Source organism: Gracilinanus agilis, chromosome 1, assembly GCF_016433145.1.
Source record: "Gracilinanus agilis isolate LMUSP501 chromosome 1, AgileGrace, whole genome shotgun sequence".
Lineage (NCBI taxonomy): Eukaryota > Metazoa > Chordata > Mammalia > Didelphimorphia > Didelphidae > Gracilinanus > Gracilinanus agilis.
The window spans coordinates 203,927,464-203,953,467 of NC_058130.1; the positions used below are offsets into that span (position 1 = coordinate 203,927,464).

Sequence of the window (26,004 nt, forward strand, 5' to 3'; positions counted from 1 at the left end):
TATATATATATATATATATATATATATAATCTAAGAACTAAACCCAAAGGTTTAAATATGTATATATTTAAATAAATAATATACAATATATATGTAAATATATAATGATTAAAATATATATATATATATATATATTTAAACCTTTGGGTTTAGTTCTTGGATTAGGTTCTAAGCTGTCTCCATTAGAGTTTGAGGGGAGACAGTGGTCATGGGAGTGCTGGCAGTTTCACTTGCCTGGCACATGTTGAATCCTATCTCTCTGAGGGTGGCTTGTTGCCTCTGTGAGGCTGACTTGTCTGCCCTGTGGGTATCAGTTGGTTGGCAGGAGTTGATTTCCTGAATGATGGCTGTGAGGGCTGGGCTGGAAACGGGACTATTACTGTCAGGTTAGCAGTTGTTACTTGTGGTGATGAGGGAAGCAGGCTTCTTTTCCACAATGATTTTTCCCTTCAACAATGGTTTTGGGGGCTGGGATGAAAGCAGATCTGGTAGGGTTTGGGCGTGGGGGGGTTATCAATTTAACAAGCATTTAATGAGTGTGTCTATATGCTCAGACACTGTCATTGATAGTTAGAGCTAGAACTTTGGGGACTAATGCACAACCCCTTGATACTTTTTGATTAAGAAACTGAGTCCCAGAAATTGTGACCTGTCCAAAGACACAGTTGGTGGGAAAGGTAGGATTCCATCCCAGATCTCATGAGTCTTGACTCTAGTGGTATTTCTAGTGCACCACACTGCTCTATCCTCCAAAAGTAGGGATGTACTATAGGCAGTGTTTTATCAGGAGAGAAGTTTCTATAGAGGCAACACCCGGACAGCTTGCCATGGCCTTCTGTGCAGAGAGCTAGTTGGTAGTGTTGGCATGAGTCTACTCTGCCCAATATAGACCAAAAATCTTGGGGAAGGGGGTTTAGGAACAAAAACCGTGAGGGCTACCTACTTGGAGTTTCTTGGTAGTGGTAGCCAGTACCCTGAAAGTAGCCAGGAGATGGCAAGAGAGAAGTCTGTGGCTTGCAAAGCCATTTCCTTCCACTCCCTCCTATGCTCCCACACTAATCTTGGAATGATATACTCAGCAACCTGGTCATCTTCATTCAAGCCAGCTTGCTGACAGCCCAACAGAGGTGTTTAGAATTAAATACAACCCTGAAGTTGGGATGCCAACCCCCTCCACCACCAACAGAACCTAAGCTTATTGAAAATAATGGTTATTTCTTTTTCATATTTGCTTAATACACAATAGGCATTTAAGTCAATGCAATTAGCACTTCCTAATCTTTTATTCTGGACTTTTCTAGCACTGCAAATGAAAAACATTTGAGTTTTTTTTGGCTACCATATTACACTGTGTTCTATTCCCAAGGTTTTTGCATTCAGTGTCCTGGAAGGACCTGGAGATCATGGAGCACAGTGATGTTGCACTGGCCACATGTATTCCCCAAAGATGCATCTAACTCATTGTAATTTGTACCTATTCTTCCCAGCAACACTGTATTTGTAGGATAATATGCCCCAAGTTTGTTAGGGGGATTCTTTATAACTGTTAATTTTAATTTGGCAATTAATAAATGTCTTTACTCTGAACTAATTGTAGTCTATTGGCTTAATGGGCAACACACCATTGGAAGCTCCTATATTTATAGGAGTCCAGCTCTAGCAGGGAGTCCTAGGTAACCTGGAACCCATAGGGCCAGAGCAGTCCTTTGAGGGGCTAGTGATGCACATATCATTGACAATGGACTTAAAATTTGTTCTCTTTGGCCTAGAGGTCGAAACTAAGAACAGAAATTTGAAGAGGAAATTTAAGAACTCAGACTTAGGCTAACAGAAAAATGTTCCCCAAAGTCTTACTACCTTTGTAGAGTGACCTTGGCTTCCAGGGGGCTTGGAGAATTAGAGTAGAAGCTCTGGATAGTTTTACCAAACTGGACAGGTTTTCTGGAAACAGAATATATTTATTGTCTCAGGACCATCCTAGCTAAGTAGAGAGGTTCATTACCAATAAACAAGGATGTATGGGGTGTTCAGGGAGGACTAGCACCTAAATAGTGTGAGGACTTGTCAACCCCCTTTTAGGGTCTCATCTACATTTTGGTGTCTCCCTGTCACGCAACTCTCACCCATGACTCCAAGAAGCTATGGCACACATAGTGGCCAGTAAAACTGTCTCAACAGTTGGACTTAATCCAGGTGAGGGTAACCAACAGCCTCAAACCCCTCTGCGAATTAGGGGAATGTCTGTCCCCAGCATGTGAAGACTTCTTCTAGCAGAATGAGCAGATGAGAATAATTTGTTCCTAAGGCCATGAAAGTGGCAGAATCAGGCACTGGAGTGCTTTGAGTTTGATCAGACACAGAAGATGCCAGAGCCATCCAATGAATCCCGGGGGGTCATTGCCAGTCATCTTGTCCTTTGTTTTATTATTCAGTCATTTTTCAGTCGTGTCTGACTCTTCATGGCCCCATTTGAGGTTTCCTTGGCAAAGATTTGCCATTTTCTTCTTCATCTCATTTGACGATAAGGAACTGAGACCAGCAAAGTGACTGGAGTGGCTTGCCATTTTCTTCTTCAGCTCATTTGATGATAAGGAACCGAGTCCAACAAAATGACTTACCCAGTAAGTCTGAAGCCAGGTGAAAATTCAGGAAGAGGAGTATTCCTGAGACGAGACCCAATTCTGTATTCACTGTGTCACCTAGCTGCCTGTACATGTCATTAATGTTGTTATTAATGGATTAGTTCATTATTACATTATCTGGTTAGGCATTGCTTCTTTAAGAATTTTTTCAGAGGTGGATCAGAGATTTTGAGGTTCTTTTCACTAAAGGGAGTGGTTTTTGACCACACTTGGGTGGCCTCTGAGAACAGGAGGTTCTGGGGACCTGGAAGTTGATGGTTACTCTTCATTTTCAGCCTGATACAGCCTCACCCATCACTATCCTGCCTCCTAACAGAGCTTGGCCTCATTCTATAGAAAGAAGCTCATTGTGGCAGGGAGTTTTGTCCCCATCCCTAAATTCTACCAGCATGTAGAGTTCTTGGACTGGAGGGGGCTTCTATAGGTCATTTGTCTTCTAGGACTACCTACTCCTAAGCAAGCATTGGCTAAACCAGTAGGAAAAAATAATACTATTTCTTAATTTCCCCAATAAATGAAGTGAGAGTGTAATGTACATGTATATTCTGCTAGAGGTACAGATCTTTCCTTACCCAGTGAATATGAGATTTCTCCAACCTTTCCGTCCTGTGCATTTCTTGTCTGTCTTTTCACAAATTCTCCAAATGATCCAACAAGTGCATTTAGAAGCTTTCCTTTTATTGGTTTTGAAAGTTTTTAACATCCCCTAGTTGTTTGTTTTTAACATACCCGCAGTTGTTTGTAATTTTGATGGTTCTAAGAAAGTGGGATTCTGGGGGCAGCTGGGTAGCTCAGTGGTTTGAGAGTCAGGCCTAGAGACAGGAGGTCCTAGATTCAAATCTAGCCTCAGACACTTTCTAGCTGTGTGACCCTGGGCAAGTCACTTGACCCCCATCGCCTACATTTACCACTGTTCTGCCTTGGAGCCAATACAAGGTATTGACTCCAAGACGGAAAGTAAGAGCTTTAAAAAAAAAAAAGTGGGATTCTGTGATTCATAGCTGTATGATGTTAAAGAGATAGAAATATGTGCCACGGAACAACTAAGAATTCCTTAAAGCATGAATTTCCCAGATTCAATCTAGCTTGGTCTTCCATTTGATTCTGTATTCAGCTCATTGTATAATTACAGTGCCTGTCCAACATATTGGAGGATTAATTTACTGGGCTGCCTAACTAACTATATGTCATCATCTGGGCAATAATCATTTTTCACCCACTTTGTTTTTTCAGTGTGAATGGTTAGACTGATTTCTTTTCCCAAAATAACTACCTCACTGAGGAGGCTTTGCAGTTTTCCAGAGTCTGATACAATTATTTAAAAAGCAATTGGAAAACAGCATCAACCTTCATCTATTTGGGTTCTTCTTGGGACAACTTGGGACATACATATTCACCTTAGAGGAATGCCTCTATATTTTAAGATATATGTTTAAATGATTCTATATCTCCATCTTTTGTACCTTAGTTGAAGTAAATAATGAATATTTATGAATTATGAATAAATAAATATCATCTGCAGAAAATCAACAGAGCTTATTTTAGACTCATAACAGAGTCTTAAAAGGAGAGGTTATTATTATATTTGGCCCAGACCTGTGATTTTTTTTTTAAACCCTTACCTTTTACCTTAGAATCAATACTGTGAATATTGGTTCTAAGGCAGAAGAGTGGTAAGGGCTAGGCAATGGTGGGTAAATGACTTGCCCAGGGTCACACAACTAGGAAGTATCTGAGGCTAGATTTGAACCTTCTTTAGGCCTAGCTCTCAATTGATTGAGCCATCCATCTGCCGTCCAGACTTGTGATTTCTTCAGTATAAAGAACTCTAACTATGGCGGGGGTGGGGTGGGGTGGTGGTGTCCAGGGGATAGAATAGCTGGGCCTAGATTTGGGAAGACCCGAGTTCTAATTCTGATGAGTCACTAAATTGCTGTGTGACCTGGATGAGTTGTTTAACCTCTGCCTGCCTCCGTTTCCTCCCCTGTAAAATGGGAGTCCTTATTGCATCTACCTTTTAAGGTTATGAGGATCATATGAGATAATATTTGTAAAGTGCTTAGCCTGGCACTTGGTAGGCACTATATAAATGCTTAATCCCTTCTTCCCCTACGCCCCAAATGTAGACATCTTCCCTCAAAGCAGGGCAGCAACTCATCTATAACTCCCAGTATTAGAATTGTGTCTGAGGCACTGAGCGTTTGAATGATTTTTCCATGGTCACACAGCTAGCCTGTGTCAGGGAAAGGACTCAAACCTAGATTTTCTTGGGTCCAAGCATCAGCCCTCTATCCCCTGGCACACGTCTTCTCTATCATGATCACTGCAGACATTTGGCCATTGCTTTTGAAGAGGACCAGTGCATCACGGGGTGAAGTCTTGCCTGGGAAATGGATTTAAACAAGGCAGAACTGGACAAAGCAGTCAGCCTCTTTCTTCCAGAGCCGTCAGTCTGGTGGCAAATGCAAAGTCAGGACAATCAGCAATGGCTCGGGCTACAGGGGATGACGTCGGCATCTTCCATGTCTGGCCAAGCTCTAAGGGCTCCACAGAGGCTGCTTCAGCCACCTTCCTCTGCCCATTCTGCTGGGGAAGTCTTTACCTGCTTGGGAGGGACATCTGCCTCACTTCCAGAGGGGCTGGAGGTCCCTTTAGCCCAGTGATTCCCAAAGTGGGCGCCATCGCCCCCTGGTGGGTGCTGCAGCCATCCAGGGAGCAGTGATGGCCACAGGTGCATTTATCTTTCCTATTAATTGCTATTAAAATTTTTAAAAAATTAATTTCCAGGGGGCTAAGTAATATTTTTTTCTGGAAAGGGGGCAGAAGGCCAAAAAAGTTTGGGAACCACTGGTTTAGCCCAACCGTCTATTCCAGTGATGGGCAAACTACGGGGCCAGATGTGGCTCCCTGAAATGTTCTATCCCACCACTCGACATTATTCCTAATCTGATGAATACAACAAGTAGGATACAATACGATGAAACTTCGAAAGAGTTGCCTTAGAAACAGACTGACAGATGAGCATTTCCTTTCTTTGGCCCCCTCTTTAAAAAGTTTGCCCATCACTGGTCTAGACCATTTTACCTGGGTACAGTCGCCTCATGCTACAACTTCTTGGCACCATATAGAGGTGAGAGTTGGGTGACAGGTAGATACCAAAGGTGGGTGGAAAAGGCTTAATAATAAGCCCTTATATCAGAGGTGCTAGTCCCGAACACCTCAAACACCCCCTCTTCTTTAACTACTTTTCCATTCAAAAATGGCTTTGAAAAAATACATCTGTCCTGGGTTCAAATCTGGCCTGAGACACTTCCTAGCTGGGTGACCCTGGGCAAGTCACTTAACCCCCATTGCCTACCCTTACCACTCTTCTGCCTTGGAACCAATATACAGTATAGATTCTAAGATGGAAGGTAAGAATTAAAAATAAAATAAAACAAAAATACATTTACATTATTTGAGGTTCTTAACCTTTTCTTGTGTGTGTGTGTGTGTGTGTGTGTGTGTGTAGGTCATGGATCCTTTCTCAGTCTGATGAAGCTTAGCAATCCTTCTTAGAATAAAATGATGAAATGCCTAAAAAAATAGGCTTACAAAGGAAACCAACTATATAAAAATATAGCTATGTAATACTTTTACAAACAAGTTCACAGGTGAGCAGAACGAAGAGAACATTGTACGTCATAATAGCAAAATTATAACAATAACCAACTGTGAAAGACTTATCTAGATCAATCCAAAAGATTCATGACAGTTTGAAAGGACCCATGATGAAAAATACTCTCCCTTTCCAGAAAGAGAAGTGATGCACTCTGAATGCAAAATGAAGAAATATGTTTTTTTCATTTATTATTTTTGCTTTTTTTTTCTCCCCAACACTTGGCTAATGTGGAAATATTTTGCTTAACTTCTTATGTATAATGGATATCATATTTCTTGTCTTCTCAATGGGGGGAGAGAATTTGGAACTGAATATAAAAATTAAAAATATTTTTAAAATGTTAACAAACCCTAGGTTAAGACTCTTGCTATTTCTCTGCTAGTAGATCTTTTTTTTTTTTTAAACTTTTATCTTCTGTCTTAGAATCAATACTGTGTATCGGTTCCAAGGCAGAAGAGTGGTAAGGGCTAGGCAATGGGGGTTAAGTGACTTGCCCAGGGTCACACAGCTAGGAAGTATCTGAAGTCATATTTTAACCCAGGACCTCCGATCTCCAGGCCTGGTTCTTTAACTACTAAGACATCTAACTGCCCCCAAAGCGCCAATTTCTTGATATCTGTAATATGAAATAATGATGGAAAAAAAGATGTGGAAGAACTTAAATCTCAAACTGAAGAATTTGTATTTTATTTTAGTAATAATAGGGAGCCATTGGAGGGTTTAGAGCAGAAGTCGGACATGGTCAGACCTGTCTCTTAAACAAAATTTGAAAATGTAACCCTCCTGTTTTGATTAGTTTACTTAAGCAAATACAATGTCATTATTATTGTTTTATTGAAACTTAGCTACTTTTTCTTTTAATCAAAATATCATTTGGAGGTTAGGATTTTATGTATGATTTTATTTGTTTTCACTGAGATTTGAGCATTTATAATTCTCTTTTTAAAAAGAGGCTAATCCCTCTGAAAAAAATTTCCAAACCCTTAAAGAAATCAATATGAATTTTAAGCCTTCATCTTACTGGGAAACTCTGTATTACAAAATACCTTCGTGCCATTAAAATGATGACATTTACTGTAGTCGCTGTGGACAGGTGGGGATGGGGAGGAGACTAAGCAGGGAGGGAGGCAAATAATGATCTTCCTGTAAAAGGGGATGGGTTAGGCTAGATGGAGTGAATGGGTGTAAGGGGTTAAGCTATGGAGGTAGCTTTTTCTCTACATGGAACAGGACAGATTTCTTCGTTAAACTGTGTCAAAGTGGATTTGATGACTAAGCCGATTCCTCCATTTGCTCAGAACGGGTGTCCCGAAATGCCTTTCATTTTGGTCCAAATGGCTGGCTGAATGTCTAATGGATTGTTGACCAATACCAAAAGTCAGCAGCCACAATGCACAAAATCTATTCTGGGCACATGCCAATGTGGCTATTGATCAAACAGGGAATGTTTAAATAGCTCACAAGCTGAATCAGAACAATGTAATATTATGACTACAAAATATCTAGTGTGTATTGCAATATTTGCCCAACAGTACAGAGCAACTATCGTGCCACTGTTATTATTTTGTTGAAACTTAGCTACTTTTCCTTTTTGTCAAAATATAGTTTGGAGTTTATAGTTTTATGTATGATTTTGCTCATTTTTGTTGAGATGAGCATTTATAATTCTCTTTTATTCATTTATTATTTTTTTTTATTAAATCCTTACCTTCTGTCTTAGAATCAATACTTGTAAGGCAGAAGAGCAGTCAGGGTTATAGGCAATGGGGGTTAAGTGACTTGCCCAGGGTTACACAGCTGGGTAGTATCTGAGGCCAGATTTGAACCTAGGACCTCCTGATTCTAGGCCTGGCTTTCAATCCACTGAGCAAATCCTAGAGAATCAATTAAAAAGCTAGTAGAAATAATCAACAACTTTAGCAAAGTTGCAGGATACAAAATAAATGCACATAAACCATCAGCATTTCTATATATTTCCAACACATCACAGCAGCAAGAGGTAGAAAAAAGAAACACCATTTAAAATCACTCTAGACGATATAAAATACTTAGGAATCTACCTACCAAAACAAACACAGGAATTATACAAACACAACTAAAAAACACTTTCCAAACAATTAAAACTAGATCTAAACAATTGGAAAAACATTGATTGCTCAAGGGTAGGACGAGCTAACATAATAAAAATGAACATTCTACCCAAATTAATTTACTTATTTAGTGCCATACCTATCAAACTATCAAGAAACTTTTTTACTGAATTAGAAAAAAACCATAACAAAATTCATTTGGAAGAACAAAAGATCAAGAATATCAAGGGAAATAATGGAAAAAAAAGTGAAGGAAGGTGGCCTAAAAGTAACAGATATTAAACTATAGTATAAAGCAGTGGCCATCAAAACAATATGGTACTGGCTAAGAGATAGAAGGGAGGATCAGTGGAATAGACTTGGGGTAAGTGATGTCAGCAAGACAGCGTATGATAAACCCAAAGAGCCCAACTTTGGGGGCAAAAAATCCACTATTAGAATTCTCTCTCTCTCTTTTTTTTAAACCCTTAACTTCTGTGTATTGGCTCATAGGTGGAAGAGTGGTAAGGGTGGGCAATGGGGGTCAAGTGACTTGCCCAGGATCACACGGCTGGGAAGTGTCTGAGGCTGGATTTGAACCTAGGACCTCCTGTCTCTAAGCCTGACTCTCAATCCACTGAGCTTCCCAGCTGCCCTTAGAATTCTCTTTTAAAAAGAGGCTGAGGGGGCAGCTGGATGGCTCAGTAGATTGAGAGCCAGGCCTAGAGACAGGAGTTCCTAGGTTCAAATCCGGCCTCAGACACTTCCCAGCTGTGTGACCCTGGGCAAGTCACTTAACCCCCACTGCTTAGCCCTGTAACAAATAAAAATTAATATAGAAGGATATATATAAAAGATATTAGGGTTTAAAAAAATTAGAAAAAAAAAAGCTAAAAAGAGGCTGACTCCTCTGAAAAACCTTTCCAAAATCCTTAAAGAAATCAGCATGAATGCCACAGTAGGCCACCACAGAGAGCCTGCATACAGAACAAGTCATCTGATGTTCCAAGAACAATTTGGAGTGCTGTCTTTGTGTTCTCATAATACAAACTTAACCTAATTCCTGAAATGAGGTTTCAATACACTCTTGAATACTCGTTCCTGGCTAGATAACTGTTGTTGCTCCCCATCTCTTGGGGTCAGTTGCCTTGAAAGACCTATTCCTACCAGTAAAATAAACATTTGTGTGGGGTCATGGGGGGTGGGGGGAGAGAAAAGCCTTGAATGTGGATTTAAGAGATCTGGGTTTGAATCCTACTTCTGACATTACCCACGTGACCTTAAAAATATTACTTCCCTTTTGTTTTTTTAAGCAGTCAGAATGAAGTGACTGTAGGATATCTACCTTGGAGGGCCAGTGGGGAAAAAACTCAGTTCACCTTAAAGAACTTCACAAGTGTGAATTCAAATGATGGAACTTTGGAGACGTGGAAAGGCTGTGAGAACGGAGAACCTTAGAACTAAGACTGCAGAGCATTAGAACAGAAGGGATTTGAGGGACCATTTGTTCAAACCCTTTGTTTTATAGATGAGGACACTGAGATCCATTTGCAGTAACAAGGTCTTATTTAGCTGACAAAGTAAGATCCCAGCTGTGAGATTATTTCCTTTGGATGTTGTCCACAGGGGCAACCAATGACCCAGAAAGCAAGATTCCAACATAGTTCCACATTAATTAAAATGCTCCACACAATCTGTGTACGAGGCATTTCAGGAGTCTGGGCTGCTGTAGAATTAACTACTACATAACAGGGGCAGCTGGGTGGCCCAGTTGATAGAGCATCCCTTCTGGAGTCAGGAAGACTCTTCTTAAGTTCAAATCCGACCTCAGACATGAACTACTTGTGTGTCCCTGGGCAAGTCACTTACCCCTGTTTGTCTCAGTTTCTTCATCTGTAAAATAAAATGACAAATAACTTCAATATCTTTGCCCCCCAAAACCCCAAATGAAGTTAATGGGGGCAGACAGCAGATAGTGAGGGCAGTCATCGGAACAAGAACCTCGTACTCTGAAATCTTGTATTTCTTACCAGTTAGCAGTAAATGACAACTGAAAATCTGTAGTTTCAGTATTAGTCAAGTATGAATTGCAGAATCTATGTTGCTGTCAGTTCATTATTTACCTATACTCAATCTATAGTATTCTATACTGGGCATCAGCTTTGCGCCTAATCTGTTTTATTAATTACCCATATTGTTCCATATTTACTTTAGATTAGAATTGTAAGATAGAATTAATTACCTATACTATAGTGATTCTCCAATGTATTGCATCCCCATCCTCACCCCCATATTCTCATTCCAGAAGGGCGGTGGGACCTCTCCCACACTTTCAAATGATGATAAGGTAGAGAGTGGGGGACAAGGGACCTGCACACTGGGAACTCTGGCATTCTGGAAGAATCCTCTAGATCTGTGCATGCTCCTTATTCCTGTAACAGTGATGGTGAACCTATGGCACAGGTGCCAAAGAAGGCACACAGAGAGCTCTCTATGGGCACGTGCCCCCTCCTCACCTCCCAGTTCCTTATTAGAAAGGCAGAGGGACTCCAGTGGAGCTGTTCCCCTCCCCCTAATCCCCATCCCTCTGCCCAGAAGCCCAATGGGAGCGCACAGTAGGTAAGATGAGGGGCTCATAGGCAGCAGAGTTAGAGGGCAGCAGAGCCCTTGGGTCACTCCCCTCCCCTTCTCTATACTTACTGAGGACATTCCTCACTTCACCTGCCCCTCCGCCCAGAAGCCCAATGGGAGCACTTTCTCCCTCCCTTGTGTGGGGTAAAGCAGGGGGCACCTGGTACTCGGTGGAGAGGTGGGGTGGGGGCAGGGCCTGGTACTCTGTCTCTATCACTGCCCTATAATGTACATGTCAAACCTCAAAACATACCTCCACCTGAATTTGACCATGCCTATTTTCAAGGGTTTGGGGGGAAAGGTGAAGACTTCTCTGGAATGGGAGATGACTAGCCCCCAGACCATAATAAATATGCCAGCTTTGATCCAAAGAGCTGCCACTCTCTCGGCTCCAAAGAGGCTACTCTACTAGCCCTGGGTTTATCCATCAGTCCTAAGGCTTCCTGATTAGCCTCCAAACTATTCCACCAGCTATTAAGCTATCATACTACCAAAAACCACTTCTTTTTCAAATAAAATTCTTTTCTCATTTCTGGATTGAACAGAGTTTGAATTTCCCATTCTTGAAGCAAGACCCTGATACAAACTTGGGTGTGTTTCTCCCACAACAAGGTCATAGAGTCAGAGATGACTGAACAATTACAACGTGGCATTATTATTTTTTAATTTCCGTATTATTCATTTGTGTAAGCAAATAATCTTCTAGAACTAAAACCACAAAACATATTCCCAAATAAACAAGAGATAAATCATGTGTTTTCATCTGCATTCCTACTCCAACAGTTCTTTCTCTGGAGATGGATAGCATTCTTTTTCATAAATCCCTCAGAATTGTCCTGGGTTTGTCCTGCTTTGCTTTTAGTAGCAAAGTCTATCACATTTGATTATCCCACAATATTGCAGTTACTGCATACAATGTTCTCCTGGTTCTGCTTATTTCACTCTACATCAGTTCATGGAGGTCTTTCCAATTCTTTCTGAAATCATCCTGTTCATCATTCTTCATAGCACAATAACATTCCATCCCTGTCATATACTACAATTTGTTCAGCCATTCCCCAATCAAGGGACATCCCTTTAGTTTCCGATTCTTTGCCATGGCAAAGTGCAGCTATAAATATTTTTGTACAAACAGGTCTTTTCCCATTTACAACATGGCATTAAAAGACTTCTCCCATCATAAATCAGGATCTGCAACAAATACCACTCTATCACTTTAGGTTCTCCACTCCTATGTTCACTTCTGGTCAGTTCCATTGATATGATTGAACCTGGTTGACCTTGGGCAAGAGCTTTACTACTATGAGCATCAGTCTCCTTATCATAAGTAAAGCAAGAAATCCAGAATAACAGGCCACTAATTCCTTAAAGAGAAGAGCTTTTTCTCTAGGTTGTGAATTTGCCAACACATTTATCTTTCTTTTATTGCTGTATTGCCTGAGGAGGCAACGGTACTTTATATATTCAGTCATTTAGCATGTGACAAACTACCTGACCAAACCAAAAGGCATTACAGGACACAGTTCTGCCCAGATGGATGAATTGGTTTAGTCATCAAATGGTTTGACATAGTTTAACAAATAAGCCTGGCTTTTATGGTTCCAACCTATTTCACTCTCAGGCTAGATGGCTAATTATCAACCCTGATTCTTGCGGACACTTGAACCTATCTATCTATGCTCTTAGTGTCATCATTGTCTTCAGGGTGAAAGGGCCTCTTAGAAGTTATCTGCTCCTTAGATTCCATGACCAGAAAGTCTTCAATGTTTCCATTATGAGAACACTGGGCAAGCCAGTTCTCTTCTCCTGGGTCTGTTTCTTTGTCTATAAAATAATGGAATTGAACCAGATAACTTCTAAAAGTTCCTTTCATTTCTAAGGGTTCAAGTACTTGCCTCAGCCAGTGTCTTCTTATTCTCTTGCCTTGATTTGATCCATTCTATATTCTTAGAAAAAAAAAAAACCAACAAAACCTTACTTGTCCCTTTCCTTTTGACTAAGCTAACATCCTTCCTCCATCTTTCTTTTCTAAGTACTTTTTTAAAACTCCTTTCACTAAACACATAAATCTTTTTTTTTGCAGTAATCTTTTATTGTATTTTTTCCCAATTACATATAGAAATAACTTTTAACATGTTTCCTGAAAATTTGCAATCCAAATTCTCTCCCTCCCTTCCTGAGATGGCAAGTAATCTGATAGATTATAAATGTGTAATACATATTTCTATATTCATCAGGCTGTGGAAGACACTGCATAGATAAGAAAAACTCATGAAGGAAATAAAGTGAAAAATGGTCTGCTTCACATCAATCTTTCCTCATTAATATACTTAAAGACATAATTGTTTGACCTAAAGGGGGAAGAATATAATACACAGAATTGAATAGATTGTGCTAAGTGGGGAAGAAAGGAAGCCAGCGAGGTCAGAAGGTAGAGATAAGGGGGAAGTGTTCCATGCATGGAAAATGGCCAGGGAAAACCTCCAGAGACAAGAGATGGAGCGCCTTGTTTGTTGAACAAGGAAGTCAGTGTCACTAGAACAAAGAGTATATGTTCAAGAGTAAGGTGTAAGGGCAGCTGGGTAGCTCAGTGGAGTGAGAGCCAGGCCTAGAGACAGGAGGTCCTAGGTTCAAATCCGGCCTCAGACACTTCCCAGCTGTGTGACCCTGGGCAAGTCACTTGACCCCCATTGCCCACCCTTACCAATCTTCCACCTATGAGTCAATACACCGAAGTACAAGGGTTTAAAAAAAAAAAGAGTAAGGTGTAAGACTGAAAATGTAGGAGTGGGATTATGAAGGGCTTTGAATGCCAAAAAAGACGGTTTTGTATTTGATTCTGGAAATAACATGGAATCACTGGAGTTTATTGAATAGGGGAGGTGACATGTTTCCTTCCATTGTTTCCTCTAGTCAGTCACTCTCCTCCACCAGGAGATGCAGTAGCATAGCTCGGAGGGTACCCAAGGGCCTAGGCTAGTACTGGGCAAACCATGGATGTGAAGGTTTCAATATAAATCCTTTGTTTTCAAAGTGTAGCCTCTTTAATAGAAGGTGGTTCTCCTAACCTCCCACCCCTAACTCCAAGGAATTCAATAAATTTCATTGCCTACCTATAGATCTCTCACACTGAAAGCTATTTTGGGCCCAAAGCAGGTCCCAATCCTTATCCTAACCTTTGGGATTATACGAGGGGCTCTTAGAATTTTGGGGTTGATGCTAAGAGGCTGAGAAATACAGTAGGGGAGTGGAGGGGTTGGTCTTATTGCTTCAACATAATAATGAAAAGCATGCATCACACAGATAAAAGGGCAGGTAGGTGGCACAATAAATAAACTGCTGGGATTGGAATCAAGAAAACTCATCTTCATGAGTTCAAATCCAGCCTCAGATACTGATTAGCTATGTGACCTTGGGCAAGTCACTTTACCTTGTTTGCCTCAGTTTCCTCATCCATAAAACAACCTGGAGGAGGAAACAGCAAACCATTCTACATGCCTGTTTGAGGAAACAAAGGTTTAAAATCTTTAGGCAATCTAGTGGGTGGCATTATTAAATGGAGATATTTTGGATACAGGTCTCAAAGAGTTTATATAAATGTTATATCCTAACTAATTATTTCTCAATTAGTCATGTGTACATTTAAAGTCCCCTATCCTTCTTTACTACTTAAAACCTCACAAAATTGTAAAACAAATATGGAAATATGCTTTGCATGATTCCACATATATATAATTGATATACTGCATGCTTTCTCAAGGGGTGGAGGGGGTAGGAATTTGGGACTCAATTTTTAAAAAGAATGTTAAACAAATTAAAGACATTACTAGGAAATATTTAACAAATAGAAATATATTAAAAAACAAGACAGGACCAGCCAAGATGGGCAGTACAGCTCTGTTCCTCACAACACAATTCTAGGAAAATAAAATTCATTAATCTGAATTTTAATCAGAAAATTCAAGGAAAAAACTCAAATCAGTTTTCCAGCCTAGCTTGGCCAAGGGAAATAGAATTCTTCTTACAATAGAGCTAGGGTCTAGCCTGGAAGGCACTTCATAGAGCCTTCCAGAACAAAGACTTATCTGGGGCTCTGGGGCTATATCCTAAGGCAAGAGGTCCAGATTCCAGATCCAGCACAACTCTACACAGGGTTCGACTCTACAAAGGGAACAGGAACAGGTGTCAGCTTACAGTTGTTGCTCACACCCTAAACTTGGTTTGATAATCCAGTGAGGCCTGGAGAGGGGATCTGTGTGGAAGTGGCTGACTAGGGGATTAAGTAGACAAGGGGCTGAGGCTGTGTATCAGAAATGAGTCTACCTGGAGTAAAACGTATTCTCAGATCTAGCTCCCAACTCAGAATGAAGCCTCCAATGGAATAATCAAGGCAGAGAAAACAGAGCAAGAGGGAACCTGCAGATGTGTCTCTGAACCTTTAGTCTTCCAGATAGCGGACAGTTGATGGGGCCAGCAGTAATCTATTGGAGCTTTAAGCAGGGGCAAACCCACAATGGTGTTGCCTAGATCCAGATCACAGTGAGAAGCTTGCAAAGATCAGACCAAAAGGGCAATGATCACTTTGCCATGAATGAGACAATTTTAGGAGTGCTGAAAGCTTGCCAGTTTCCAGCCTGAGTCACCTTAAGATTCCTGAAGGACAAAGCTCTCAATACCTAGAGAAAGCAGCAGCAGGATCCAAGAGCAGGACCAAGCCCAGATATTTCCTCTAAAAGTGCAAAGAGTCTGGCCCTACAACAGTAGTGGGTTGATAAATGTTTAATAATCAGCTCTCAGGAGGGAAAACATACTCACAACACTTTTAGATTTAATGTGCATTATTAATATTTTCTCTATTGTTTCCTTAAGCCTATACAATCAACAAAACAATGTCAAGCCTTGAATTATATAGTTTGCTTGATTTTTGAGGCATAGCTGATCAACTAAAAATTTAACAATCTGTGGTGATAGGGACTCTCAAGACAAAAATGGCTAAAAGAGGGGGCAGCTGGGTAGCTCAGTGGAGAGTCAGGCCTAGAGACAGGAGGTCTTAGGTTCAAACCCGGCCTCAGACACTTCCCAGCTGTGTGACCCTGGGCAAGTCACTTGACCCCCATTGCCCACCCTTACCAATCTTCCACCTATGAGACAATACACGGAAGTACAAGGGTTTAAAAAAAATGGCTAAAAGAATGACTCCCAAACATCTTTAAAATACATATTTAAAAATACAGCTTGGGCACAAATACAACTAGGATTCCTAGAAGAAATGGAGTTAAAATTTTTAAAAAAATTATTTTCTAAATGAAATACAAATTCTAGAACTGAAGCAGAAATGAATTATGGAAGAAAGACTTAGAGAAGCAATAGCTTAGTATAAGTGACTTAGTGACTCCATGAGACAATACTAACACAAAATCAAGACAGAAAAAAATATGAGAAAATGTAAAGTATCCAGGATCTAAAATAATTGGTCAGGAAAACAGATCAAGGAGAGAAAACTTATGAAATTATCTAAATGCCAAGACCCCCCAAAAGAGAACGTACATCATAATTCAACAAATCATCAAAGAATACTGCCTAGATCTCTTAAAACCACAAGTGAATTTGACAATTCACCAGTCATCACTTTTTAAAGAAACCCCCAAATGAAAACTCCTAGGAACATCATAAATAAAATCTAGAGCTTCTAGAACAAAATAAAAACACTACAAGCAGCCAGAGAGATTTCAAATACCAAGGAGCCAGTCAGAATAATGTAAGATTTAGCAAGATTTAGCAGTCACCACTATAAAGGTATAGTTTGGAATCTGATATTCTAAAATGCAAGAAATAGTCTTACCACCAAGAATAACCCAGCAAAACTGAGTTTAATCCTATATGGGGAAAGAATGGTCCTTTAATGAAAGGACCTGATGAAAAAACCAGAAAAGTGTGGGAAGTATGAAATAAAGGAAAATGAAACATAAAAAATGTATATATAAAGAGAAATGAACTGTTTGTATTCTAATATGGTAAGATGATAACTATCCCCTTTGAACTCTCCCATCATCAGAGGTCATAGAGGGAATCAAATCAAAGAGAGAGGCTAGGGGGTAGTTCTGTTATGTTTGGAAAGAAGAAAGGAAAGGGAGGGGGAAAGAATACACTATGAAAAACAGGGGAGAGAAAAATGGAGGAAATATCTCACATATCAAGGTATGCAAAAAGATGACTAAGTGGATAAAGAGAAAGCTGTGAGGGGAATTGGGAACACTTGAACCTCTCATATGAAAGGAGAATAGAATAAACACATATAGAGTAGGGTACAGAAATATACTTCATTCAACAAGGAAATAGGAGGGAAAGAAGGAATAAGGAGGTAGTCTTAGGGAAAGGCCAGTCATAAACAAAACTTTAAACATGGAAGATGGATCACGGAAAGGAGTTTAAAAGAGAAGAAAGAGTAAGAATCTATGATTGGGCTCTGGGACTGGGGAAGAGAAGAATGGCAAAGGAGCAGAAACAGATAGATATGAAGAAGAGGAAGAAATTCAAGCTATCAACAGCTATATGAAAAACAGCTACAAAAAATGAGAAAAGGAAATTAAACCAACTCTTAAGATTTCCTTCCTTCATACCCATCAGACTGGTAGTTGACTAAAAAATGAAAATGGACAAATATTGAAGGGGCTGTGGAAAGACATGAACATTAACAAACTATGAATTGACCTGGCTTTTCTAGAAAGCACTTTAGAATTATGCCTCCAACATCACAAAATAGTACATTGTCTTTTCACCCAGCAATACTGCTTATTAGGTCTATACCCCAAGGAGACCAAAGAAAGAAAAAAAGTACACATATATAGAAAAATATTTGTAGCTATTCTTTTGGTGGTAGCAAAGAATTGGAAGCCAAGGGGGTACCTACCATCAATTGGAGAATAGCTGAACAAATTATAGCATGGGAATATAACAGAATATTATTTTGATGTAATAAATGATGAAGGGCATGGTTTCAAAGAAATCTGAAAAATTGGTAGACAGGTAGACTGAAAGATAGAACACTTTCTATAATAATTTACAACATTGTAAAGACAACAACTCTGAAAGATTTAAGAACTTGGCTTATTATAATGACCAACCATGATTCTAGAAACCATGATGAAATAAGCTATCCACCTCCTCACAAAGAGGTGAGAAAACTCAAAGTGCATTTTGAGACATGCAGTTTTTGGATATGTATGGCCAACGTGGAGAATTATTTTTGTTTGACTCTATATACATTACCTGAATTTTAGTTTTCTTCCCCCCCCCCCCACACACACACAGTGGAATGGCAGGGAAATAGAATAGAGAAAAAACAGATTTTAATTCATTCAAAAACAACAAATTCAAATTAAAAAAAAAAAAACCACAAGACAAATGCTTCCTGTATTTTTTTATTTTTTATTTTTCTAGCAGACAATTTACATAAAATCCCCCTTTAATTTAGTGTGACAAGTTCCCACAATAAACTACTTAAAAGAGCAGCTTTGGTCAAGAATGGAATGAAACAGCCAATCAAAAAGACATCACTGCTGATTTTTTTTTAAACCAATACGATCACCAATTATGTTCAAAAAACAACAATAACAAAACATCTGCAAGGGGTATTTTCTCAGTGTTGGCTTGTGGTAGGGTCTTTCCCATCTTCATGCAAATGCTCGAGCTGCATTCTGTCAAATGTCTGTCATGCTAGAGAGTGGAAATACAGCTTCACATGATTCGTAGCCCCTGGATCGAAGACTCTAAAGTCTGGAGAGAAAAGAGAAAATCAATAATTAATTTTATAGTGGTAATCTGAAAATCCCCAGATAGGTCCGTTAATAACTCCCTGCAATGGACTGTCTACACACTTTAGCCTTACATCAAATGATAAATATTCTACCTAGTGGATGCTATGTTAAGCCCTAAGGTAGACACAATGACAAATAAAGGCACATTCCTTGACTTTAAATGGGCTGATGAGACATCTGTAAAGGTAAATATGATGCAAATCAGAAGATGTCAAACCTAGAAAAGGAATGTAAAATGACCAAATAAGAGATGAGATCAGAGAAAAGACACTTCTAGCTGTGGGGATAGGGATGGTGGAGCATTAGGGAATCAGGAAAGGCTCTAAGGAGACAGACAACATTTAAGGTGGGCCTTAAAGCTTACACTACCAATAGGTAGAAATGGTAAAAGAACACCCTCCTGCTGCCCCACTAGAAACCCTTTGGTCTAGCAAGATTGGTCTCCCCAAAAAGACCTTGAAAATTATTACCTTTTTTCATATACTCAAGTTGTTAAATCTGTCTGGAATGACTTCCTCCACTAAAAAGAATTGTACTCAAGGCATAGCTCAAGTCCCACTTCTTTTATGAGGCTTCTCCTGATTATCCTAGTCCAGTGATAGGCAAACTTTTTAAAGAGGGGGCCAAAGGAAAGGAAATGCTCATCTGTTAATCTGTTTCTAAGGCAACTCTTTCGATGTTTCATTGTATTGTAGCCTACTCATTGTATTCATCAGATTAGGAATAATGTCCTGCAACTGGATAGAACATTTCAGGGAGCTGTGTCTGGCCCACGGGCCATAGTTTGCCCATCACTGTCCTAGTCCATTCTGATCTTTCCCTATGCTGAGTTCTTACAGAGGGTAGGTACCCCCTACCCTCTTCCAATTCTTTGCTACCACCAAAAGAACAGCTACAAATATTTTTCTATATATGTGTACTTTTTTTTCTTTCTTTGGTCTCCTTGGGGTATAGACCTAGTAAGCAGTATTGCTGGGTAAAAAGATAATGTACTGTTTTGTGATGTTGGAGGCATAATTTTAAAGTGCTTTCTAGAAAAGTTAGGTCAGGAGTGTTTAGTACTTATATATTATTGATTTGGATTATCATTTTTCTTTTATGTGGTTTTTCTTGGAACACATACAACTGATATATTTTAAAACATTTTATACACACATATACCTCTATCCAGATATATGTCTCTACATATATGTCTACATACTTAGGGTATAGTCTTCAAGCCTCTAGAACAGGGCAACCTTTTTGGCCATGAGAGCCATAAACGCCACATTTTTAAAAATGTAATTTCATGAGAGCTGTACAGTGTTCACAGTGCGCGCTCCTGTAACAGCGCCTGAAAAAAAAAATTGACTTTATGGCTCCTGCAGAAAGAGCCATATCTGGCCCTCAAAAGAGCCAGATATGGCTCAAGAGCCATACGTTGCCAACCCCTGCTCTAGAAAATGGTGAGCGCTCTCGCTCTCTCATATTACTAAAGACTGGATTCTAGATTGTTTATATAGGCATATTGCAATCATGCATTTGCTATTCTTTCTCTCCCTCTTTTTTTTTTTAAGAAAAACCTTACCTTCTGTTTAGAATCAATACTGTGGTTCCAAGGCAGAAGAGCAGTAAGGGCTAGGCAATGAGTGCTAAGTGACTTGCCCAGAATCACACAGCTAGGAAGTGTCTGAAGCCAGATTTGAACCTAGGACCTCCTATCTCCAGGCCTGGCTCTCAATCCACTGAGCCACCTAGATACCCCTAATAGTGAGTTCTTTTAACACTTCTTTGTATTCTCCAAGTGTTGACCCAAGTATTATGTACTTTATAAAGATCTATCTAGTGGAGGCAGCTAGATAGCTCGGTGGGCAGAGTGCTAGGCAGACAGGAGGTCCTGGGATCAAATGGAGCCTCAGACACTTCCCAGCTCTGTGACTCTAAGTAACCCCAATTGCCCAGCCCTTACAGAAAGTATGAGTTTAAAAGTTTTAAAAAGAAAAGTTCTATTTATTGAAATCTTGTTCTTTCTACTTTCCCATTCCCCTGATGCCAAAAGCTGCCTCTCTCTCCCACTTTCAGGAATTTCCTAGTTTGCAATACTGGAGTATTAGAAGGAATTTTTCCTGAAGAATTGCAGAACCAGAAGGGTGATGTGAAAATATCTGAGGTGGGACTAAAATATTATCAAAAGTCCAGTACTGATTGTTAAATACAGAATTAGCTGAGTCCCTCTAAAAAGATAAGTGATATCTAAACAGAGGAGAAGATGGTAGAGATAGATTCTGTGTTTCTGCCTAAATCTTCTTGGACATTTATGCTCTTGTCTCCATTTTCTAAATTCTAAAGATGAAAAATCTCCCTGGACCTAGATAAGTATCATGCAACTAAATGGACAGTGGCTGGGTTTTGCAAGTTTTAGCTGTTTTAATGTATGAAGAAATTAAACAAGCCAAACAGAAATATGTGTGTGTATATATGTACACACACACACACACACACACACACACACACAGCAGATGTTTACATATTTAACTTAGCCAGTCTCTCCACATAAATTCATCCTTCCACTGAAAACTGAAAGAAGTTCCTGTTTAGTAAAGAATTTACCTTAAATCTTATAACTGAAGCTCATCTAACCATGTATATTTTTATTATATTGTTGCTGTTGTTGCTACTTGGTCTCAAATACGGTTAATGCTGCCCTTCGTAGATAGACAGGAGTGCCATACAAATGCCAGCTACTTATTTCTGCCACTACCACTACACAGACAATATCTATTATACAAGTCAAAGAATACCTTGAAATCCCAAATTGTCATAGCTCCATCAATGCCAGTGGTGCAAAATTTGCGGCAGTCTTGCTTGTCCACTTCATAAATAGACACTTGGCTGAAAAAGGAAGAATAAAGTGACTTCAGGGAATGTTAACACTGTGGCAGTGATCTATGGCTGTCCAATCTATCCCATAGCAGGTCAAGCTTTATGGCAGTTCAAGTGAATGAGCTATCCATCAACTCTAGAATATCAAGTTTTCCATCCAAATTGGTTGGCAGCAATTTGACTCAGAGGACACCTCAATTTTTTCTTGCTTTCAGGTCTCTGACAAAAATACTGAAATGAGGAAAGTTCATTTTAAGCTGTGTTTCATGGATTTATGGATAACAGGCTTCAATAATGCACCTTGGGGCTTGTTTCCTTGAAATGAAAGGCAGAGCCGTTAGAAGAAGTGTATTTCCAGAGTCTGCCAAAGAATTTACTAAATGACCTGGAGAACCATGATCATCTATTTCATATGCTTCCTAAAATGCCAGAGTTTGGGACGGGGGCAGAATTACATAAATAACCGTAATAGCAATATTTTTCATTGATTTTACCACATCAGATTCCATTAGGCATGAGACTTGGAGTTATAAAGCCCAAGTTCAAGTTCTGGTTCTACTACTCACTACTGGTCACCTTAGGCAAATTATCTCTCTGAAACTCACATTCCATATCTATAAAAAGAGGACAATAATACTTGAACAATTTATAGGATTGCTGAGAAACCTGAATGATATAATGTAGGTGAAAATTCTAACAGTAGAAGCACTGTATTATTATTATTATCGTTGTTGTTGTTGTTGTTACTGTTATTATTATATCCTTACCTTCTGTCTTAGAGTCCATACTAAGTCTCGATTCTAAAGCAGAAGAAGAGCAATAAGAGCTAGGCAAAGAATGTTAAGTGACTTGTCCATGGTTATACAGCCAGGAGTGTCTGAGACCACATTTGGACCCTGGTCCTCCCAACACTATGTCTGGCACTCTGCCTATTGTCCTATGATCAATTATTATTAAAGGCAGATTGAAACCTTACTAAAACCTAGTTAGACATACAAAAAGAATAAGGCTCAAAATATCATAATCATTCTCAAAAGATCTATAACAGATAAACTCCAACCCTACTGAGTTTATATCATATTTCTATCATAAATTTCACCAGTAAAAACATATATGTTACCCATTCCAAACAAGTAAAGAAGAGCATAGGAAATAGAGGAATTCATCCCTGAGTTCCTTAACCAGAAAATCAATTTCCAAACTCACAAAATAATTTTTCTTCTGTACAAGCTATGGAATCTATCTTTCTTTCCAGGAAGAGTTCAGACTTAAAAATGAAAAAAGCCATTCCTGCCCTAAAAGGATATCACCTCCCACCTTTTTTTCTTAAACTACACCTTCAAAAACCTCAGGAAAGACAATAAAGATATTTCTGGTATGCAATCTACAAAAAACTGCAGGGGAAAATAGGCTAAGAAATGGCTTTTTAGCCCTTTATTTTAAAGGGCCTTGAGAAGAACATTTATAAGATAAAAAATAATATTTGATATTTTTCTATTCTAAAGTCTGTCTGCTCTACCAAATAAGTTACAGAACCACAAAACAGCACTCACTGATGGTATCGAAGAATGTAAGGATTGGAACGGACTTTAGGGGAACAAATCATCTAGGTGACTATTTCCTTTTAAAAAATGAAGAAATTGAGGCAGGTAGGTGGCATAGTGGATATAGCACCTATTACAATAAAAATCCAGGCCTGGATTCAGGAGGCCCTGGATTTAAATCTAGCTTCAAATACTTACTAACTAGGTGACCCTGAGTAAGTCATTTAACCCCATTTGCCTAGCCCTTGCCCTTCTGTTTAGGAATTGTTACTAAGGTACAAAGTAAGAAAAAAAGAAAAAAAAGAAATTGAGGACAAAAGTCACACAGCAAGTTAGTGACAGAGCTATACCTAGTCACCTGACTACAAATCCAAGGGTCTTTTCACCATACTATGCCATTTCAAAGTCCTTCAGAGAAAAATTCAGGTGCTTGCCATTCATCATTTTCATAAAATTTTGTTCTTAAGAGATAAAAAAACCTATTAAGACAGAGATTATCTTATGGTACTTAGGCTAAACACTGATTTGAATTCTTAAGAAAATTCCTCATTCTTCCCTTTAGCCTTTAATTTTTTTTTTTCTGGACAAAATTCAAGTCTTCCTTCTTATACAATTACAAGTCTCTAGTGTGAAATGAGTCAAAAGAAACATGATGATTCTAATAAATTATGTTTTTTTTCTAACCACATAATCTTCTTGTTCTTAGGTACAAGGATCGGGTTTAGGACTAGACATGATTTCACTGGCACTGGGAATACTTAGGTGAAAAAATTTAAGCATTTTCTCTGTAACTTTGAGAATGGTTTAGCATATTCAGAAGTTAAGTGACTTGCCAAGGGGTCACACAGTAAAAATGTCAGAGGAGAGCCTGGCTCTGAATCTAGACTTCTATTCAGACTACACCACTCTATGTCTCATCCACAAGAAAACTGAGTTTAAATCCAGAGAAAAAATAGAATTGGAAGCATTGGCTTCATGATGAACAAAGCTGTGATATTCTAGCTCCATGTTTGCTAGTTAAGAAAACTAATAAGATACTGGACTAAAGCTTTTGAGCACCTCTTAATGGCTCTGAAAAATATTTTGCCAAAAAAAAAATCATGGTGATAGGTTATATGCCCTTAAAATTTTGCTGCGGGTCTTTCACAGTCTCATAATAATGGGTTTTGCTTTTCATATCACAAAAGTAAAAATTATTCTGTATCTTAATATAATTTGAAATACTCAGGGTGAAAATAAAATCAAGAAAAAGGAAATCCAGACTCTTAGTATACCTCTTTCAGGAAATAATGCTAATTTGAATAGTATGAGGAGGGAAGATGGGGGAAGAGTACACTAGTCACAAGACAACTTCTCTCAGGAGGTTAAGTGCATTTGTTTAAAAGTTTCTATCCTAGGGGTAGCTAGGTGGCTCAGTAAATAGAGAACCAGCCTAGAGATGGGAGATCCTGGGTTCAAATCTGACCTCGGACACTTCCTAGCTGTGTAACCTTGAGCAAGTCACTTAAACCCAATTACCTACCCCTTACTGCTCTTCTGCCTTGGAATTAATAAATTTAAAATGAAAGAAAATAAAGGTTTCTATCCTGGGTCTGCTGGTGACCCTCAATGAAGAGCACCTACGTGATACTGTTTTGGTGTAGTGTGTCTAGAGCAGTGTTGCGATCCTCGGTTGTGGCTCTCTTGTCCATGTTGCGGAAGCGTTCCATGGCAGAGATGTTGCGCTGAATGCTCTGTTTTGGAATGTCTAACTTGGAGACGAAGGTCAAGGGTCCACGATCATCATAATTAAACAGCATTGGGCAGCAGTCATGGCCCTGAAACAAGACATCATTAAGGCCATGGAAGATACCATCATACATTTAGCTGACTGCTAAACAGAACATTCATTTTTAGCATTTTTCACTATTAAAAGCAAATACAATTTTCTCTAAAAGGGCTTTTATACATTGTGAACAGCTTCATAATGTATGCATTATTCTCTTGCTGAAAGACTACAGAATGCCACAAGAAAAAAATGAAAAGAGATACTCACAGCAGCCACCACGCTATTCTCAGAGACAAACGACACACTCAGGAGTGGGAGGAACTCTGTTTTCAGCTGTGAAACCCTGAACATAAGAACACTTCTTAAACAAGAGCTCAAACGGACTACTTAGCTTCTTTACAGACAAACAAGATGACAAAAGAACCTCTCTCTCAGGGGCTCCCAAGACACAAGCTTATGTTAAGAGTCAAAATATCAACACTTTAAGAATTACAAATAGGAGATGGATTCTATGGTAACTTTCTTAGAATCACAGGACTTTAGAGAAGGAAGGAACCTCAGATGCTGAGTCCAGGGGCATCTAGGTGGCTTCGTGGACAAACTCCAGGCCTAAAAATAGGAGGTACCCAGTTCAAATGTGGCCTCAGACACTTCCTAGCAGTGTGACCCTGGGTAAATCACTTAAATCCAATTGCTTAACCCTTACTCCTCTTTTGCCGTGGAGCTGATACCTAGTATCAATTTTAAGAAAGCAAGTAAGTGTTTTAAAAAGAGAAGCCATGGGGGCAGCTGGGTAGCTCAGTGGATTGAGAGCCAAGCCTAGAGACCGGAGGTCCTAGGTTCAAATCTGGCCTCAGACACTTCCCAGCCATGTGACCCTGGGCAAGTCACTTGATCCCCTTTGCCTACCCTTAACACTCTTCTGACTTGGAGCCAATACACAGAATTGATTCCATGATGGAAGGTAAGGGTTCTAAAAAAAAAGAGAGAGAGAGAGAGAGAAAAGCCAT

The 26,004-nt window shown here is 39.3% G+C and overlaps 1 protein-coding gene across 1 annotated transcript in view; it reads right to left on the reverse strand.

Moving 5' to 3' along the window:
• Window positions 1–18,408: 18,408 nt before the first annotated feature.
• Window positions 18,409–26,004, reverse strand: part of ARPC1A (actin related protein 2/3 complex subunit 1A) — a 40,404-nt gene continuing 32,808 nt past the window's right edge. Inside the window, exons 7-10 of the mRNA XM_044659922.1 lie at window positions 25,262–25,337; window positions 24,850–25,043; window positions 21,601–21,691; window positions 18,409–18,779 (exon numbers count right to left, since the gene is read on the reverse strand). Coding sequence (XP_044515857.1) covers window positions 18,741–18,779; window positions 21,601–21,691; window positions 24,850–25,043; window positions 25,262–25,337 — 400 coding nt within the window. The 3' untranslated portion in view covers window positions 18,409–18,740. The remainder of the gene's footprint in view (window positions 18,780–21,600; window positions 21,692–24,849; window positions 25,044–25,261; window positions 25,338–26,004) is intronic.